At 41.5% G+C, this 20,542-nt stretch overlaps 1 protein-coding gene across 1 annotated transcript in view; it reads left to right on the forward strand.

Moving 5' to 3' along the window:
* The window catches only part of Eeig2 (EEIG family member 2), a 48,246-nt gene extending 27,916 nt beyond the window's left edge, over positions 1–20,330 (forward strand). Inside the window, exons 4-11 of the mRNA XM_090333957.1 lie at positions 2,828–2,944; positions 5,560–5,606; positions 9,135–9,238; positions 14,653–14,748; positions 14,879–15,068; positions 15,170–15,297; positions 16,599–16,668; positions 20,252–20,330. Of these exons, the coding sequence (XP_090190083.1) occupies positions 2,828–2,944; positions 5,560–5,606; positions 9,135–9,238; positions 14,653–14,748; positions 14,879–15,068; positions 15,170–15,297; positions 16,599–16,668; positions 20,252–20,330 (831 nt within the window). The remainder of the gene's footprint in view (positions 1–2,827; positions 2,945–5,559; positions 5,607–9,134; positions 9,239–14,652; positions 14,749–14,878; positions 15,069–15,169; positions 15,298–16,598; positions 16,669–20,251) is intronic.
* The last annotated feature ends 212 nt before the right edge of the window (positions 20,331–20,542 follow it).

A 20,542-nucleotide genomic window follows, 5' to 3' on the forward strand; every position in this document is an offset into this window, starting at 1 on the left:
ATCCCAGTACCCTAAAAAATAAAGAAATAAATCACTAATGTAAGCTTATAGATGTAGCTCCATGGTAGCAGTGGTAGGAATACATGCTTAACATATATAAGGCCTTTAGATCACACCCCAGTAATAGAGGGTATGAGCTATTAAATTATTTATTATTGTGTCCTAATAACCTCCCACAGGCCCAAGCACCATATACCCTCCCATTTGCAGTTACTGCTTCAGTATATAACTTTGGGAGAAGTAAAGTATGTGATCCATAACAGAAACATAATTTTTTAACTTAGGAGCAATATAATGACAGCATTGTATGGTAAGTCGTGATCTAAGTTTGGTTCAATGAAGGCTCCTTCATTTACATGTGTAGAGTGAATAATAAAGATACAGTACTGTTTAAGAGAATATTTCAGGTGAAGAACAAGAGTTTAAAGGCTTGGAAGTGATCTTGACATTTTCAAAGAACAGAGCTTTGAGGCTAGCAGGATAAATGATAGAAAGTGAGGAATGGGAGGTTGGCTACATGGCCAGGGAAAGAGGAGTCAGAGGCAAAATAGATAACTCAAGGACTTTTTTTTTGGCGGGGGAATAGAATGGGAAGGCAGAAAAATACTCCAGTAGTAAAATAAATATGAGTTGGGGTTTTGTTTTGTTCCTTACAAACCAAATAGGAGAACACCCAGTATAGCTATGCACTGATGGGAATGGTCCAATGTGAAGGAAAGATTTTAGAATGACCAGCAGGAAGAACTGCTGAAGTAATGGATTTGAGTAGGCAGGAAGTGAGAAATTTGTCCTCAGGAACACAGCCAAGATCAAAGTACGAAGGAAATAGAGGGTTGCCAGTGCAGGTAGGCAAGTGGATGTGGCTTGTGGTATGGGTTTATGGGAGCTAAGTGCTTTTGTGATTGCTTTTGGTTTTATTTTTTGAGTATATAGGAGGCAAGGTCATTAGCAAAGATTAAGGAAAGAGATGTTGGAGGTTCAGAGTGAAAGGGAAATGTAGGAAATATGGTGTGTTGATACTGTGTGATCAGATAAGTTTTGTGATTTTTTTTCATACTCACTTGCATGCTTTTGTTCCCACAAAAGAAAGTAAGACCAAAGCAGCCATGGGAAAGATAGGTAGATGTTACCTTGCTGTAGGCCTGACTCACAGCATTTAAGACTTCACTCTTTTTTTTTTGTGTACCAGTTTATAGCGTAAAAAGAATGTTCTCATATGCAGTTTAAGAATCTTCATCTTAGGGGCCGGGAGTTTGGCCTAGTGGTTAAAGTGGTTGCCTAGCATGCATGAAGACCCGGGTTCGATTCCTCGGTACCACATATAGAAAAAAGCCAGAAGTGGTGCTGAGGTTCAAGTGGTAGAGTTCGAGGCTTGAGAAAGTCCAAGGACAGTGCTCAGGCCCTGAGCTCAAGCCCAGGACTGGCAAAAAAAAAAAAAAAAAAAAAAAGAATCTTCATCTTAGCCCAGCGCAGTGGCTCATGCCTGTAATCCTACTTACTCTGGAGGCTGAGATCTGAGGATTACAGTTCAAAGCCAGCCCAGGCTAGTTTTGACCATGTGACTCTTATCTCCAATTATCCACTAGAAAAAAAAAAAAAAACAAGAGGTACTGTGGCTCAAGGGGTAGGGTGGTAGCCTTAAGCTGAATTGCTCAGGGACAACACCTAGACCCAGGGGCAGTTTGGTAGTTTTGAGGTGAAGAGCTCAGGGACAGCACCTGGGCCAAGAGTTCAAGCCCCATGACCAGAAAAAAAAAAGTCTTTAAAAAATATGTTTTTAGGGGCTGACAGTGTAGCCTTGCTATAGAGTGCTTGCCTGGCATTCAGGAAGCCCTAGGTTTGATTCCTAAATACCATATGCTCAGAAAAAGCCGGAAGTGGTGCTGTGGCTCAAGTGGCAGAGCACTAGCCTTGAGCAAAAGTGTCCAAGGACAATGCCCAGGCTAAGATCTGAGGATCACAGCTCAAAGGCAGGAGAAGTCAGTGAGGCTCATACCTCCAGTTAACCACAAAATGTCAAAAGTGGAACAGTAACTTAAGCGGTAAAGCACTAGCCCTGAGCAAAAATTGATCAGAGAGAATACCCAGGCCATGAGTTCAAGCCCCAGTAACAGCACATTCACAAAAATATGTATGCTATAGCAAGAGTGACCTGGACCTCTTGAAAATAAGCAATAGCACTGAATAACATCCAAGGGGAGGCTATAAAGGAAGCTTTGGTAACTGTAGAAAATGGGAGCCAGACCCAGGGCAGGAGGGGAAGGGTGAATAATACAGAAGAGGAGCAGTCCACACTGCATTTCAGAGTAGAAACAGTTCCGACTGTACTAGTTCTCAATGGAAATTGAGAACATGAGAACCTGCAGCTCCAAAGGTAACCAGGCGCAGAGCTGGGAAGGGCATGGAGAGGGAGAGTGTATAGGCAGTCCCAGTGCCTAGCTGCCAGCAGTTCCACAGTGTGATGTGAGTACCACTGCTACTTGGAATGATTTTAGTTGTGTGATATGTATTGGTCTAACTGTAATGGTAATGTATTTGCACTAATATTTACATTTCATACATGAATCTGTGATATCAAAGGTCTTACTGCTTAACACAAAAATAGAATAAGTAGCACATTTAAAAAAAAAAAAGTAAACCCACTTAAGACACAGGTTAAGTCTCTAAAACACAAAAAAGAAAGAAAGTATTGTCCAAATGGCAAAAACTAGAAAGGACTGTTGTTTGAGGAAACTTGACTAGACATGGGCTGAATGTCTATTTTTAAGCAGACTATGATAGAAGCCTATGAGATACTCTATTAATATAATTCTCTTTCTTTTCCTAGCTGGGCTTTGCAGATCTAAACCTGGCAGAGTTTGCTGGATCAGGAAATACTACTCGTCGCTGTTTACTGGAAGGCTATGATACCAAAAATACAAGACAAGATAATTCCATTCTTAAAGTAAGCATACAAGCTTTGCCAGTCTGTGCTGGTAAAAACACATGGGTACATGCCTTCGAGTACAAGATGTGAGTGAATGCCAAGGCTGCAAGCCTGCCACGCCTCTGAAATACACACCACCTACAAAAAATCCTGCCCAATTCACAGGAGCAGTGGAAACTGATAGGCAGCCATCTTCATGGTCAGAGGTGTTTCAAATGAGTTTGTGAACATGATAAGCCCACACTGGGAGAAGGGGAGTCATGAGTGAATAAGCACCTTAAAATGTGTGTAGTTACCTAAGATCATTTCCAAAACAGCTATAGGGGGTTTATAGAAGTCATGCAGTTGGGGGGGGGGGGCAGGAGTCTGGCCTAGTGGTAGAGTGCTTGCCTAGCATGCACGAAGACCCGGGTTCGATTCCTCAGTACCACATGCATAAAAAAAAAAAAAGCCAGAAGTGGTGCTGAGGCTCAAGTGGTAGAGCTCTAGCCTTAAGAAAGTCCAAGCCCAGGACTGGCAAACAAAAATAAATAAATAAATAAAAATAAATAAAAAATAAGAAGTCACTGGGGCTCTCTTTTGACCATTGAAGTAATGAGTCCGACCCACATCTAGGAATGTGGCCTATTTCTTTTTCCAAGTACCACCAGGAGTCTTGTGTTTAAGCAATCACAGAGAGACTATATAGAGTTGATTAAAATATTCAATAAGATCCATATTTACAAAGTATCTTGTGCCAGTAAAGCTCGCTAGAATAGCCTTTTACTGTATTCCCATTCATTACCGCATGACATAAATTACCTAAGAAGAAAAAGGATCATAATTCTAAGTAGAAATGGGCTGGATTTAGTAAACTTGTGGTATGACTCAGAAAGGCTCTTGAGTTCAATCCCGGCACCACCAAAGCTTGGCAATAATGGTTCCTACCTAAAACCCTAGTAAATACTTGGGAAGCAAAGATCAGTAGAATTGCAATTCCAGGCCAACCTGGAACTGCAATTAATATGACCTTCATTTCAACAAATAAGCTAGGTATAGAAATCCTTATCAGTAATTCCAGCTCCATAGAAGATTTTAGGAGGATCATGATCCCAGGCCCCAACCCTAAACAAAAGAGAGAATCTACTTGAAAGATAAGGAATGTGGTGTAAGTAGTAGGACGTATCAAAACCCTGAGGTTGATCCCCAATACCACAAAAGGACTCTACAGTTTTTCAAACATTATTTCAGTAAATGCATACTTTGGCTGGGTGCTGGTTGCTCACACCCGTAATCCCAGCTGCTCTGGAGGCTAAGATCTGAGGACTGAGGTTCAAAGCCAGCCCAAGCCATCCATGAGACTGTTGCCTCCACTTAACCAGCTAAAAACCTGAAGTGGAAATGTGGTTCAAGGGTAGAGCACCAGCCTACCACTTAAGCAAAAGGCTAAAAGAAGGTGAAGACCCTGAGATCAAGCCCTGTTACTGGCGACACATGCACACACATGTACAGAACATACACAAAACATAGCCTTAAAGATATGGAAATACTTGAAATTATATTTGTACAAATTCAGCAGCTATAAAAAAAAGTGAATGGAGACTGACATGTTACTTGAAATCCATTTGTACAACTACTTCAACGATAATTGAAGGCAGAAGAGGAGAGGGAGTAAAGGAGAAGTGAGGGGAGGAGGGAAAAGACAGCAAAACTAGAAAAGTATCTTTCTAAAAAGTTGGTTTGTTTTATAATCTTGTGTCTCAAGACACTTGCACATACACCTATGAAATTGCAAGACTGGAGGGAAGGCAAAGATTGTTACCTGCCTTTTATAGCTGGAACAGCTGAGACCAGAGTGCACATTTTCAGCCAGTAGTATATTCTTTCTTGGCAACTGATATTTTCTTCATCTACATTTTCACTCTCACAATCTTATGTTAGCTTTCTTGGTCACTGGCAAATTCACCACTTGCAGCATTTCAGTTTAAAGTTTTCCCTTCTCCAGCTTTGATTCCTCAGCTCCCAGTCCTCTGTCTCCAGCTTTTGCTGTCTTCCACCTTCCCACAGTTTACCACTTCCTCACAGTCTGCCAACTTCCATATCCCCCTTATCTAGCTTACATTCCACAGCCCATGATTATCTTTTTTTTGTTTTTTACATTATTGTTATAGAGGTGATATCCAGAGGGATATGATTATCTTATTCTTACTGATGTAACATCCCCAAATAATAGCCAACTGTAGCTGATTGAATTCTCCCCCCTGCTGAACATTGCTGGAAGAGAACCAGACAGAACTTGCAGGCATTACTGCCACCCAACACAGCAGCAGCACAGGACCCTAGGAGCAAAGACCAATAAACCAACCAGCATCACACATACAACAGGAGGGGCTGTTGCTGGAAAAACACTGGGTTTTAACCTTCATTTTTTACAATTACAAGGTTTGGGATATTAGGAATGATTTTTAGTCTGTGCTTATATAAAGCAGTAATTTAATGCCGGACACAGTCCCTCCATGGTGTTTAACAGCCATTTAATGCTTTCTAGCTAGAAGCTATTAGACTAAGTGCTGTCAGGGAGACGAGTGAACAGCTGTAGCTTCTGCTCTCCAGACATCCTGTGTAATCATGGCATTTCTTGTTTGTACATCTAGGTTCTGATCAGTATGCAGCTAATGTCTGGTGACCCATGTTTTAAAACGTAAGTTTATGTCCCGTAAATGGATTGTTTGTCTGAATTTTGCTTAATTGTTTTCAGTAATATGTTGTAGTGAACTATCTTATTTGCCAATTTTGTAGGCAAATAGTTCGTTTCCTGGCAAACTGACCTGACCTTCACAGAAGTTACTGTTGCCTCACCATCTGAGTTATTTAAGTTATAGGTCTTTGTCATCTTCAGGTTGTGAGGTTTGGGGTGAAATTATACAAACTGGATTGTGTGTGTACATGTGCGCGCACACATGTATGTGTATGTGCCAGTAATAATTGTTGAACTCAAGACCTCATCCTCTCCCTCCACTTTCTTGTCCACAACTCTACCACTTGAGCTATGCCCGCAATCGAGAATTTTGCTGGTTAATTGGAGATGGAGTCTCTGGGACTTTTCTTCTTCGGTTAGCTACAAATGAAAATCTTCCAAATTGCAGCCACCTAAGTAGCTAGGATAATAGCTGTGGTGCCTGTCAAACTGCAATTTTTCAATTGGCTTTTATGTACCTAAACTAATCATTTCTTCAACAGGTAGCTGTTAAATGCCGGCTGCATGTGAGAGTATATTCTGGAGTCTACAGACGCAGCAGTGAACAAAATAGAATAAGGTCCTGGAGTTTGTACTCCAAGAGGAAACAAGTCCACATAGCAGATCAGCATGGAGGAGATGCATGATTTGGTGAAAATATAGAAAGGCAACAAGCTTGGTGGAGAGATGCTCTTTTACGTGGAGTTGTCAGGGAAGACTCTAGTTAAGAGAGTACTGAAGTAGAGACCTTCAGGATGTGGGAAGCAGGCTATGCAGATATCTGGGAAAGAACCTTCAAGGCAGAGGGAGCCTACACGAAGGCTGAGAGAGGAGCTGCTAGGTTCAGGCAACTGCCAGAAATCCAGTGTGTCCAGATGGCCCTACAACCATCTCACTTAGACTCATGAGTGATATTAAAGACAAAGGAACATTCAAGGGAGCAGTAAAATCACCTGACTTGGGACTGCTAGATGAAGAACAGAGAGTTTGTGGGAACAAGGACAGAAGTAGGTAGATTCTGTGACTCTCTTGAGTAACTTAGTATGTAGATTTTAACAGGACAAGTGTTTTCATTTACTAAGAAACTGCATGAGGAGCCGTTGAGAGTTCAGGTGTTGGATCTGCTGAATTTGAAAGTCCTGTTAATACCCCATGGGACAACATGGACAGCAGCCACAGACAGGTGTCTATGGAGGGATCCAGGCTGGGGTGGGAATTTGGAAATAATTATACTGTCAGCATACAGAGAGCAGTTAGAGGTGTGGGACTTGTTAGAATGATCTAAAGAGAGTATATAGGAAGAAAAGGAAGGACCACCAATGGAGTGGTGGGACAGAGCAAGCTGGAGGCTGGAGAAGAGACAAGCAGTGAGATAGGGAGGAAGCAAGGACAAGTGCAGAAGGTGTGGGGAAAAGAGTAGTCTGGCTAGGTATCAGCTTAGCAATAGAACACTTATCCAGCATGCCCAAGGCCAGGGTGCAGTTCCCACCACTATAAAAAGCAAAAGATATAAATCATGGCCTGTGTCCCGCTGAAAATGCAAGCTGAGAGTTGTCCTTGGAACTTGGCAGCATAGAGGTTATTGATAACTTTGGCAAGCAATTTGCTAGAATACCCTTGGCCTTTTTAAAACAAGTTAAAGAGGTTAGGAGACAAATTGGACATAGGGCGTATTAACATTTGTGAGGAAATTGCTATTAAAAGGAACAAAAATGAGGTCATAAGGGAGTGGCTACCAAGGGGGACAGGTGGTGTTTCTTCAGGTGAGAGCTAGCACAGCATGTTTGTACTGATGCCATGGCGCTATCAAGAAGGAAGACGGTGTCCTTGCTGGGCCATAGGAAGGAGGGTAGAGAACATGGCTACCAAGGCAGACAGTGAGCGTGGGAGCACCTGGAAGTTTCTTACTTGCTCTGCCACATTTCTTAGTGAAACAGGAGACAGAGTGACCCTTGAGAACAGGTGGCTAAAAGTGGGGCTTTTAAGGAAGGGGTGAGTGAGGGTAAAAGCCTCAGAGATTGGGGGAGTAAACTGAATGGGGAAATGCAGTAGGATGTCCTGTCAGCCTTCTTAATGAAGGTCCATTAGGTCTTAAAGAAACATCAGAGGAAAATATCTTTTAAAAAAGTGAATACTACACCTATCAGTATTGTGTACTTAATAGCCCTTGCTGTGACTTAGAGGGCAGAATCCCCCAGGTGGGGCAGTTAACACTTGGAATCCCAGTATTCATGTAACTGAGGCCAGAGGATTTCAAGATCAATATCAACGAGGCTACATAATGAGATCCTGTTGTCCCTGCCCCCATCTAAAAAAAAACTGGGGAAAGGTGGGGGGAGGAAAATGGGGACAAAAACAAAAGAAGGGATATCAGTGTGTGAGAAGTAATTCACCCTCTATCTGACGCATATAACTGTTACTCCTCTATATATTGAAATAAAAAAATTATTAAAAAAAAACCTGAGAAATAAACGTATCATTATTTTGAAAAAAAAAAAAAGGACTGGGGAAAACAAACGGGGCACAGAGGCCTATACTACTCCCTCTGGAAACAGACGCAGAGGACCATAGTTTAAGCAAAAAAGTTAGCCAGAGCCCATCTTAATAAATAAGCCAGGCATGCTGGTTCACACCTCTGCTTAGAGCTGCATGGAAGGTTTAACTAGGAGGATTGTGGTCTAAGTAGGAGCCCCTGGGCAAAAATGTGAGACCACCTGAAAAATAACTGAAGTTCACAGTGCTAGGGGTGTGGCTCAAAAGAAAACAAAGTTTAAAAATAAAAAAGAGGAGGGAGAGAAGAGTTTGGTCACACAGGCATGAATCAGCCAGCAATGAATAATGACTATGCTAGGAGAAACCATTTTTCATGGGCTTCTTTTGTATTTCGTGGGAAAAACAAATACAGGGTTTTTTTGTAACCAGTTCTTTAATATTACAAAAATATAACTGTTCATCCACTTTGTAACTCAAGCTAGCCTTAAACTCAGCCTTCTGCCTCCCCTTCCCAAGTTCTGGAGATTACAAGTGTGCACCATCATACCTTCCATCAGCCCTCCCAGGGCTCCACGGAGGAAGGGAGGAATGTCCTGTTTTCATTATTTTGTTGTGGAAAAGAAACCATCCTTTCCCAATGAAGTATCATGAAGAGAGAGAGAGAGAGAGTGAGTGTGTGTGTGTGTGTGTTTGGGTATGCACCTGTGTGCCAGTGCCAGTCTTTAGACTTGATCTCAGGGCCTGCCTGGGCTTCTGTGTTCAAGGTCAGCACTCTCTATCACTTGAGCCACAGCTCCACTTCCAGATTTTTGGAGATAGGTGTCCTGGACTTTCCTGCCCTATCTGGTTAAGAGCTGTGATTCTCAGATCTCAAGACTCTTGAATTTGTTAATAGTTAACATGATTTGCTGGTTGTTTTTGTTTTATTGCTTTCATCTTCACAAAATTTCAGACTTTCATGCTCAGCCATAATTCAAGTTCTGCTTCTTAAAAATGCAGGCCTCCTTCTACATCAATGTCTATACCAGTTGCTGGTGAATCTGAGTCTCTGGAAGAAGATAGAAAAGGTGGAGAGACTCTCAAAGTCCATCTTGGAATAGCAGGTACAGTACGGTGTCAAATGTGGCACTTGATGACTTTTTTTTTTTTTGGTCAATCATGGGGCTTGAACTCAGGATGTGGGCACTGAGGGCTTGGGCTTCTTAAACCAGACTGCTGTTACCTGCAGCCAGTTTTTGACTTACTCCACCCAGCTTGGTTTCTGAAATTTTGTACTGCCAGCAAGTTCCCCTTCCACCTCCCTGGTGATGTTGCTGCTGCTGGTTGCCACAGCACCTTGCAGATGCCACACCACACATCCAGACAAATCAGTCTGCTCTAGTTGTTCAAACCAGTGTGAGCAAGATGCTGGGCTGGATAGAGAGGAAGGGCTTGGAAACTTCCTTACCAAGTCGTGGGAGCAGGGTGCACTGTTGAAGGATCGGAAAGAGGTGACACAACCGGACTAGCATTCAGATACGATGGAGACGGTGGGTTGGCATCTCCTTACTAATCTCATTAGCTTCTTCCCTTCAGTATTTAAATATTTTGAAGTCTTTTTTTTAATGGCTCTTTTCAGCTTATTGCATGAAAGAGTTACACTAGTCCAAAAGGTTACATTATACAAGCTGTGAGGTTTTTAAACTTGTGATAAGGGACAGAAGGGAAATTCTACTCATTGCCAGGAAATCCTCACTTAAGCTTCAGTGAGCTACTTAAAACCCATGAACCTTCAGCTGATCATCCTTAGCCAATCCAGTCTCTACCAGGAACTGGCATATTTTCTTGCACTGGTCACCTTGCAGTGGAGCATCGGGAAGCGAGGGGGCTCAGGAGGGAGGCAGCTGAGTCCTCCACAGTGGCTCAGTGACTGGGGCCCTTGAGGTCTTTTCTTATACTGAGAAAATAAGTACAAACAAAACCCTGTTAGCCCTACACCCCTTTCTATCTACTTACTGCCCTCATGTAGACACCTACCGGCTGCTCACGTCTTGACAGGATGGATAGATGGATAGGTACATACATACGTACATACATACATACATACATACATACATACATACATACATACATACATACATTTCACAATGTGCATTTGTTATAATCACTGGAAGTGTACATGGAATACATATTGTGTGTCGGGACTGGGCCTCGCCAGCTAGCTCATATTCCATATATCTAGCACAAGTCTTCCTAACTTCCTCTCACACTTGCTCTCAGATAATCAGTGGACGTATATATGGAATACATATTGTGTGTTGGTTTATAGTAAGTATTCATTTACAGAAATAATATGCTATCCATTCATTGTGAAATATATTTATGGGCTGCTTTTTCTGTGCTCGTGATGTTTTCATTTACATGATTTTCAAATCCTGAAAGCATTGTTTTTCCCTATCATCCGAGTTGGCTATTTATTTTTCTTCTGTTAGGATTCACTTGCTAGGCAAATGTTCTACTGCTTCCACCATACCCCTAGCCCTGCTGTGTTTAGTTTGTTTTTCGGGTATGATCTCCCACTCACTACCAGGGCTGGCCTCAACTTCAGTCCTCCCCCTTTGCTTCCTAAGTAGCTGAAACTACAGATGTATGCTACTACATCTAGGTTTTTTTGTTTGTTTTTGTTTGTTTGTTTTGCCAGTCAGGGGGACTAAACTCAGGGCCTGAGCACTGTCCTTGGGCTTTCTCAATGTTAGAGCCCTACCACTTGAGCCACAGCAACACTCCCAGATTTTTTCTATGTATGTGGTACCAAGGAATAGAATCCAGGACTTTGTGCATGCTAGGCAAGCACTTTTACCACTAGGCCAAATTCCCAGCCCCCATACATCTACTTTTAATTTAATCTTTCTTGGAGCTTTCTCTTCCCTTGGCCTCCCACATCTCTGACCTTTCCTTTGCTGGCTTTTAAAGGAGCCCAGGGTTTAGTTTCCTAGGCAATGTAACCAGTGCCCTTAGATTTAACTGTCACATGAGTAAACTGTCACATGCATGATGTGAATGTCATCATGCAGATGTGAGTTAAGTACATTCCCATTCATTCTGGGCCTCCCTTTTGAACTCCAGAGATATGACATGATATATAAATGTCTTTTGGAAAGGATTGTTCTGTGTCCATTATTGAACTCCATCTGTCTTCTTCACCAGTCAGACTCCATGTTCTTCATGATCACGTCTTATGTGTCCCAACATAAGGCCAAGGTGATGGTCAAAATGTAAGGAAAAGCTGAATGCCAGTGGCTCATACCTGTAATCCTAGCTACTCAGGAAGCTGAGACCTAAGGATTGTGGTTCAAAGCCAGCCCAAGTAGGAAAGTCTATAAGATTCTTCTGTCCAATTACTAGCAAAAAGCTGAAAGTGGAGATGCAGGAAAAAGTATTGGGGACTAGGCCTCCCCAGGTGACTCATATTTCATATATCTAGCACAAGTCTTCCTAATTCTTCCTCTCACACTTGCTCCCAAATACTGTGCATCATTTTCCAACATTTGTGCTTGCTCAACATCTGTCTTGCTCAGCCTTCAACACTTCACTCCCTGTTCATGCTTTTGCCAGTGTTTTCGAGATATACACATTCTTGTCACAACCTTGCTTAAAGCCATTGAATTATTTCCTTAAACTGCATAGGAGTTGGAAGACATTGCTCAAATGTAGAATACCTGCCTAGCAAGTATAGGACCTTGAGCTCAAACCCTAAGAAGCAAGCAAGCAAGGAAGGAAGGAAGGAAGGAAAAAAAAAAGGGAGGAACGCAGGCAGGCAGGCAGATTGATTGTCATCAGCAGGCTGTGCTCATCTCTCCAACCTCAGTTCCTTTGGTCATCTATGCCACTACCCAGTAGGCCAACTTTACCAAACCATTTGCTCTTCTACAAGCAGAAGCATGCTCTGCTGTATGCCTTTCCCTCCTCAGCTAGCTTTAGCTCATGTTTAAAGTTCTGGATTAGTCATAACCATGTTGTATTACATACACTGCCCCTGTTTTGTTGTTGTTGTTGTTGTTGTTTGTTTATTTTACTTTTTCAAAGAGTCTCAATACAGGCTGGCCTCCAACTTCATATTCTCCTGCTTCTGCCTCCCAAGTTCTGAGCTTGCTAGCTTGTGGCACTTTGCCTGTTCTTCCACTGCTTTTTGGATCTCTTTGTAGATTCTTTTTTGTTGCTTGGTGCTTGCCACATTATAACCTGTTTGATTGCACTTCTAAAGTTTAAGTGTGTTTTGTCTTCTTTATTATATGCCCCTTATACCTTCATTTCCTCTCTAACCTGGGGGATATGACTTTAGTAAGAGCCTAATGAATAAATTCATTTATTATTTATTAAATGAATAAATTTTTGGAATAAATAGATGAGTTAGGTCTGAGCCAAATGCAGGAGTAAGAATTTGCCTCAGTATACATCATATCATAAACCAGCTCTTTGAGTATGTTTGGTTTTTGGTTTTGCTCATGCCAGTATTGGAGCTTGAACTCAGAGTTTCACATTCTCACTTAGTTTTTCAGCTCAAGCTTGGTGCACTACCCTCTTGGCTCCCACACACCTCCACTTTGTGGAGTGGGTTTTGTTGGAGCTAACTTTTAGACTTGGGCCTTGTAGAGAGGGAGATATCTGGGATGATACTTGCAGGCTGTCCAGAAGCAGGAAACATTTGCAGAGGCAGTGGCAGAGCTTGTTTGGCTGGTAGTGTGTGTTGGTCTGTGTTCAGCATCATTTACAGATCTGCTGCTATAATGGCTGTATAACTCAATTGCTTTCCTCTGCTTCTAAGTTAAAAACAGTTCTAATTTCCAAATGTTTCAGCCTAATGAAAAGATCACAGTTCTGTAGTCTGTGGAAACCCAGAACTGGAAATACACAGTGTCTGGAATAGCACATGATCCGGGAACTACTAGAAGCAAGCAGCTTTGGCAATGCTGTTCTGTACATCCACTTGGAAACAGAGTACTATAATCACCCTCCAGAGAACTTTTATCCTCAGGGTTACCTTCCATGCTCTGTTAAATCAGACATTGTCCAAATTATAACTTAGCACAGCAACACGAACATTACAGTAATAAAGTGTTCTTTTGTTTACGGAGCGTGACAGATTTTTAAGGAAGCAAGATTTCCTTAAAAAAAAAACAACACTAAGGAGATGAGATTTGGGGGAAAGGGATGCTTCTGTGGTGAAGTGCTTGCCTAGCACATATGAGGGCTTATATTTGGTAATAATGAAAGCAACACTGTGTCCTATGATTTGAAGCCAAAGAATCTTGGGTCCTTTTTTTCTCTGCCACTTGCTTCTTTTCTTTTTCTTCTTTCTTTTATTTTTTTTTTTTTTTTGTGCCAGTGCTAGGGCTTGAACTCATGGCCTGGCACTCTTTCTTGGAGTTTTCTTTTGGCAGGTTTTTGTTTTGTTTTGTTTTGTTTTTGTTGGTTAATTGGAACTAGAGTATCATGGACTTTGTTGCCTGGACTGGCTTCAAACCATGACCCTTAGATCTCAGCCTCCTGGGCAGCTAGGATTACATGCATGAGTCACCAATGCCAGGCTCTGCCACTTTCTAAATGACATGTCTTGTCACTTAGCCTCTCCAAATGTGAGCTTCCTTATTTGACACTGGAGAAGGGGAGGGAAGTGTATGATGGATTCTCTAAACCTATGCCTGAAGCTTCCCCTTCAGCCCTCGCTAGGCCAACATTTCTCCAGCTTCTATACTACAGCCCTCTGCCAAGAGTTCAATGTCTATTTCTGTAAACTGTGTCTACTATGCAACATAATACTCAGCAGACTCTTAACTGCTTTTGGATAGGGTGGATTGGAAAGATGTGAACAGGAGCAGAGTTATTCTTTCTTGATAACTACCTCCCCCAACCCCAGAGGAAATCTCAGAGCCTTCTGTTTTTTGATTACTAACAAATTAAGTAATTTCCATCTAGATATTTAAACATCCAAACAGATTCAATAAACAGTTTATTTCACTTGAACAAAAATGGTAGGGGGAGACCAGGAACATGGCCTTGGAATAGAGTGCTCACCTAGCATACATGAAGCCCTAGGTACTGATTCCTCAGTACCAAATACACATACAAAAGTCAGAAGTGATGCTTTGGCTCAAATGGTAGAACACTAGAGCACTAACCTTGAGAAAGCTCAAAGACAGTGCCCAGGCCCTGAGTACAAGCCCCAGGACTGGGGAGAAGGGGGAAGAAAGGGGAAGAGAAGAGGAGAAACAAAAAGCAAATAAACAAATCCTTACAGTCACCAGGGAGGGGCTGGCTGAACACAAAATTGTAATGGTTGTAAAACAGTGTTGTTAAGTGCTACAAAAAGTGTTAGAATTCTTCAAAGAAATTAAGATACTTAAATATCTTTCATTTCTTACAGTTTTTTTTTTTGTTACACTAATTTAAAGGGATCGTGGCAGAAGTTATAGAAGGCGAATCAGCCTTTAACTAGCTGTTAGCAGTAATAGCAACATCATGTTATGGCCTATTGCAGATCTCTCAGCAAAGAGTGCCTCTGTTCCTGATGAACTTGGTGCCTGTGGACATTCCAGAACATCGAGCTATGCAAGCCAGCAGTCCAAAGTATCAGGTAGAGGTTCACAGTGCAACTGAAATCCCTGTCGTCCTGAGGGGTCTTGAAACTGCTATGGTATGGGCAGACATTAGACCACAGTGTGTCCGCTATTGGTATTATATGCAAGATGGCTTTTCTCTAACAGGATACAGTTCGTGTCACTCCCGATCATCTAGTTTCTCTGAGTTCTGCCACCGGAGGAACACTTCTGTGGGAAGTACCTCAACAGGAATTGAAAGTATTCTTGAGCCCTGTGATGAAATTGAGCAAACACCAACTGAATCTAATCTTGATACAGCTGATAAAGAAGATACAGCCTCTGAAAAGCTCAATAGGTATCTTTTTAGCTTAGAGGATAAATTTAATTGTGGGTGTAGGGGGGGATTGTTTTCATAACAGTTCAAAAAAGGAGGGAAAATTGTGATTGTTTCCCCAGATGTCCCGTGAAACAAGACTCAGTAGAATCTCAGCTGAAGCGAGTGGATGACACCAGAGTGGACGCAGATGACATTGTGGAGAAAATACTGCAAAGCCAGGACTTCAGCCTGGACTCCAGTGCAGAAGGTGTGTAGATGCTGCAGTACGGTTCGGTGAGGCTCATGGGGAGAGCAGGCAAGGGACAGGACATTACGCAGGATGCAGCTGCATGTTAGTGAAATAAACTGTATGTCTGTAAAAGTGTCTGCAGCTCATTTGTTTTCTGAGAGTGAATACTGAATATGGAACAGGAATAAACTTTAATTAAAAGAGATTGTGCTGGGGCTAGTGGCTCACACCTATAATCCTAGCTGTTCAGAAAGCTAAGACCTGAGGATCACTGTTCAAACTGTGGGCAGGAAAGTCAATGAAACTCCACTCAATTTCCAGTTGATCAGGGAAAAACTAAACGTGGTAGCTTTGAGTGATAAAGCCAAAGGACAACACCCAGGCCCAGAGTTCAGACTCCAGTACCTTCACCCAAAAAAAATAAATGAGAGAGAGAAAGAGGCTGGGTGGCTCACACTGTACTCTTAGCTGCTCAGGAGGCTGATGTCTGAGGATCATGGTTTAAAGCCAGCCCGGGCACAAAAGTCCATGAGACTCTTATCTCCAATTAACCACCAGAAAACCAGAAGTGGCTCTGTGGGTCAAGTGATAGAGCCCAGGCCCAGAGTCCAAGCCCCATAACCAAGAAAGAGACAGACAGACAGACAGACAGACAGACAGACAGACAGACAGACAAACTGAGATCAGTTTAAAGGGATACGTTTTCATGGTAGAGCAATTGTTCAGCATGTATGAGGCCTGGGTTTAATCCTAGCACCCAGAAGAGACCAAAAAAGAAAATATTTTAAAGAAAGCTTCCATTATTTCTTTAATTATGCTTCGATGCCTACCACAGTCTTATACTTTACAACAGATCTGTAGGGTCTGTGTCTACAGCAGTGCTCCTCATCACTGCCACTGTTTAGAGGGTTGAAATAATAGAATCTTTCAACCCTCAGCATTTTTCTTTCAGCTGAACATTTATATGCCACCATCTTGAAAGGTGCAATTAGCCATGGCTGGGTGGATAGAGGACACTTAACAATGGACTCTGTTTCAACATGTAATCAGCTGTAAAGAGGAATAATTAAACCTCATGAAAACTTGTAGAAAGGGCTGTCTTCCCGACAAAAAGAAAAAGATTAGCCAAGCTGATGAGAAATGACTTAGGATCTCCCTTAAATTGTCTGCTTACAATAGCCATTTGGGCATTTGGAATTTAAATTTTTTAAATCACTTTTAAAACCAAAATGCAAAATAAGAATTATGGCAATATGCATGTTATTTGTCAGTGGTTTAATAATTGCTCATCTAACGAGAACTTTAACTGTGTATTGCAGAAGAAGGACTGAGGTTATTCGTGGGACCTGGTGGAAGTACAACTTTTGGCAGCCATCATCTTCCCAATAGGTATGTGTACAAAGAGTACCTTAGTATGGACTGACTTAAATTCCCAAGTAAGTTTTTTTTATATTGAGGCAGAAAGCACACACATCGTAGTTACAGGAGAACTACTGTGGCTCTCACACCTCCTTGTTCTGGGTTTGTTGATACTCTGTTTTATGAGCTACTTTGTTAATTTTCTAATGTCCTTATTTCCTAGATATCGTTTTAGAATTAATAATTGGTAAAATACTAGTATGTCAGAACTTGGTGACATCCAGATGATTATTTTGAGCCAGGTGTAGGTGGTTCATGCCTTCAATCCTAGCTACCAAGGAGGCTGAGATCTGAGGGGGTTCACCAGCCCAAAACAGTGGATGAGACTCTTTATCTACAACTAATCAGAAAAAAAAAAAAAAAGCCAGAAGACGTGTGGCTCAGCCTTGAGTAGAAAAAGCCAAAAGCCAAACAAATGAGGACACAAGGCCCTGAATTCAAGCACCATTAGTAGACTAACCACATAACCTATAGCTCACAACTGTAATCCTAGCTACTGAGGAGAGTGAGATAAAAAAAAAAAGTCATGATCAAAAGCCAGCCTGGCCAGAAAAGTCTATTGAACTCCATCTCATAGTTAACAAGACTCCATATCATTAACCAAGGAAAAACAGGGCTGAAGGCATGGGTCAAGTGGTAGAGCACCTATCAAGTAAGCTGGAGACCCTGTATTTAACCCCAGTACTGAAAAAAAAAATCTGCTTCTCTTTCTATTTTTATTTTTCTATATGTGATTGGTCTTTTATATCTAGCTATTTTTAAGATTTCCTTTATAACTTCAATGAAATTTAGAAATTCTCCAACTACTACTTTCCCCTCTTCTTCCCTCCAGCATTCCTACCCTCAAATTCTATCCCCAGGCAGGTTTTCCCTCTGTCTTCTTGACTTTTCCTTTCAGAGACTATCATCCCTGCTAGCTGGGAAGATTGTTTCAGCTGACAAACTAGAGCTGTAATTGGACTTCTTTGACTTCTGTTTCCTAACATTGTCTTGTCCAGTGTGTGTACAGGTTCTAATTCTTTAAGATAGGAGGGGAGATTGGCTTCTGTTATTCCATCATGACCAAAGCAGAATGTACTAGAAGTCTGTGTGAGGGCTGCTCACCAAGGTTCTTAAAATTCCGGAGAATCAAAAGTAACTCTACTCCTGATAACTAAAATGCTTCATTGGAAGAGTAGAAATCCAGAAATATATCTGCCATCTGAGAGATACTGTTTAAAAAGATGGGCATTAGAAAGCCAAGAACCAATGGAGGGAAGATGCTCACTCAATCCATTATAGAACAGAAGTCCATAATAGTAACAAAAATGATCTGTTGCTGAGACCATCCTTAAATAGCTACTTCAGAGTTACTTTATGCAGAAAGCTTGCAAGTTGTAAGTCTGTTAGTATTCCCACATTTCATTGAGACCAATTGAAAGGTGATTCATTGACCCATTTTTTTCCCATCACCATCTTCCTAACTTGATTGTCAAAATGAGATAGCTACTAACTAGTCCAGGGCAAGAAATTTCCTTTTAAGCAAGTACACCACAAGCGGACACATTTGCTCCATAGGAGAAAGCTTAGTTATGTGGCCATACCTACCCAAAGGGAAATCTAGGATCTGTGTTTTCTAACCAGGTAGCCCTTTTATGTAGCTAAACTAAATTTTGGGGGAACCGCCAACAGTCTTCCATGCCAAACTAGTAATGAAATAAATTCTAGCAGGGCTTCAATGGTTCATGCCTGTAATCCTAGCTACTCAGGAGGCTGAGATCTGAAGATCATGGTTCAAAGCCAACCCTGGCAGACAAATCCAGAAATCTAGATAATTCTATCCCTAGTTATCCAGCAAAAAGCCAGATGTAGAGGCATAGCTCAAGTAGTAGAATACAAGCCTTAACGGAAAAAGCTGAGCAAGAGCTTGAAGTCCTGAGTTCAAGGCCCAATATAGGCATCAATGATAATAATAAAAAGTTATTATTATCATAAACTCCTCTTCAAAACCATTTTCCCTTTAATTGACATTACAAGGTACACACTGGCAACTAAAAAGGCATTGCATATAAAAATGGACACTTGCACACAATAGTATATGCCTGTATTCCTGCCTAACTTCGGATGCTGAAGCAAGAGGATTGCTAATCCATAGTGAGACCCTAAAGCATGAGCTTTCTAGGAAGCTATATTTAGTCACCACACTACTATTACAATAAAGACTTATTAACTCAGTACAGCATCTGATGCACTAACAGTCATTTACATGAAACCAATCTTAGAATTTAAATAGAAACATATATGATGAGAATAATCCTTGCTGGAGTTCGTTGACAGGTTAAGTTTGGAAATATTACTAGATGACTATGGGGCTAATGAAGTAGATTAAAGACAGAATAATCTGATGTGTTAATTATAAATACTTAATATTCCAAGTCCTTCCTGTCTGTGCAAGCCTTGAAGCCTTGTTTGAAAAAAATGAAGTTTAGGAGAAAACAACCTTAAGCAACAAGATTTTTTAGAACTGTTTCAGTTGTTACAGCTCAGCATTCTGAAGGCTTTCTTCCTCCTGCTTTTTTAGGGTTGGCTCTGGAGCTTATGAACAGGTTGTGATCAAGCGTTAGAAGTCAAGCCCATCAGCCAACACTTCTCTGTGGACTTGAGCAGTGAGTGATCCACGTGCAAAGCACTTTACAAGGAAAATGACCCTATTTAGAAAAGGAAGTCCACGTATCAAAAGGAAAGCCAATGCTAGTCCTGTCTTCTGTAGGCCCCAATCACCATCCTTCCTACCAGTGAGAAGGGGCATCCAAATGTTAATCCAAGGCAGTGTCCCTGTGCCTTAGACACTGCTGCTGTGGTGATGAAACCCCTGTGTGGCTTTCAAACCCTCTCCCTACCCTGATGAGGAAGCCAGTATTGGACACTTAGCTGAGCTCTTAATATTCCAATGGTAGAGGTTCTCAATAGATTTGGGCTGTAGTTTTTGTTTTGTTTCATTCTTAATTTTACATTTAAAAGACAGTATGTGAATGGAATTTAAGTCCTGTAACTTCTATCAAGATTAATGTAATTAATTCCTGTTAAGCAAATCTTCTGTGTTATATTACCTCCATTGTTATATTGAGTTTGTTGACTCCTTGTTGATGTGGTAATTGATATCTAGTGTTGCTGTTTGCACATTGGGAAAATGATCTAGAATTTTAACATGTAAGATGCTTAATAAGAATTCTCAGCTTTACCAGACATCAATCAAGTGACCAGTATGTTCAAGTCTGAGGCAGTGGATATACATAATGCTGTTTCTATGCAGTATCTGTGTCACTTGCCCACATTAAATGCATTGTAGAACCCAGACTAGCACTATATAAGAGGTCTGCAGTTAGCCTAAGATTTACTATAGTAGGCTACCCTCGGTCACCCTCCCAGAGGAGCGGTTTAAGCTACTGGATATTAAGATCTGCTGGTTTAGCAACCTAAATTTAGAACAAGAGGAAAATAATGATCTGGTCAAGAAGTAGCATCCTTTTCTGTACAAATTCAGAATGATCTGAAAATTCACCTTCTGCCCCAGTGGTGGCTGGACGACAGGAGAACAGCTGGCTGGCATGGCTGACACAGGTCTGCTGCATTTCCTCTGTGACTCCCTGTGATCACAGGCTGTGCTTTCGTCTTTACTGTGTCAGAAGTTGTTTTGAGGCAAGACTGTGGACTGTGACTTATTTTGTCTGGATCCAGTTTATCAGCAGAGCAGATAAGCCCTCAGAGTTTTTCTGGTGTCTAGCATGAGTGTTCCCGTGGGGGATGATCTAAGTTCTCTCGGAATCACTCAGCCACAGAAGAAAAAATGTAGATTCTGTAGAGT

This window comes from Megascapheus bottae, chromosome 6 (genome assembly GCF_031878675.1).
Source record: "Megascapheus bottae isolate mThoBot1 chromosome 6, mThoBot2.hap1, whole genome shotgun sequence".
Lineage (NCBI taxonomy): Eukaryota > Metazoa > Chordata > Mammalia > Rodentia > Geomyidae > Megascapheus > Megascapheus bottae.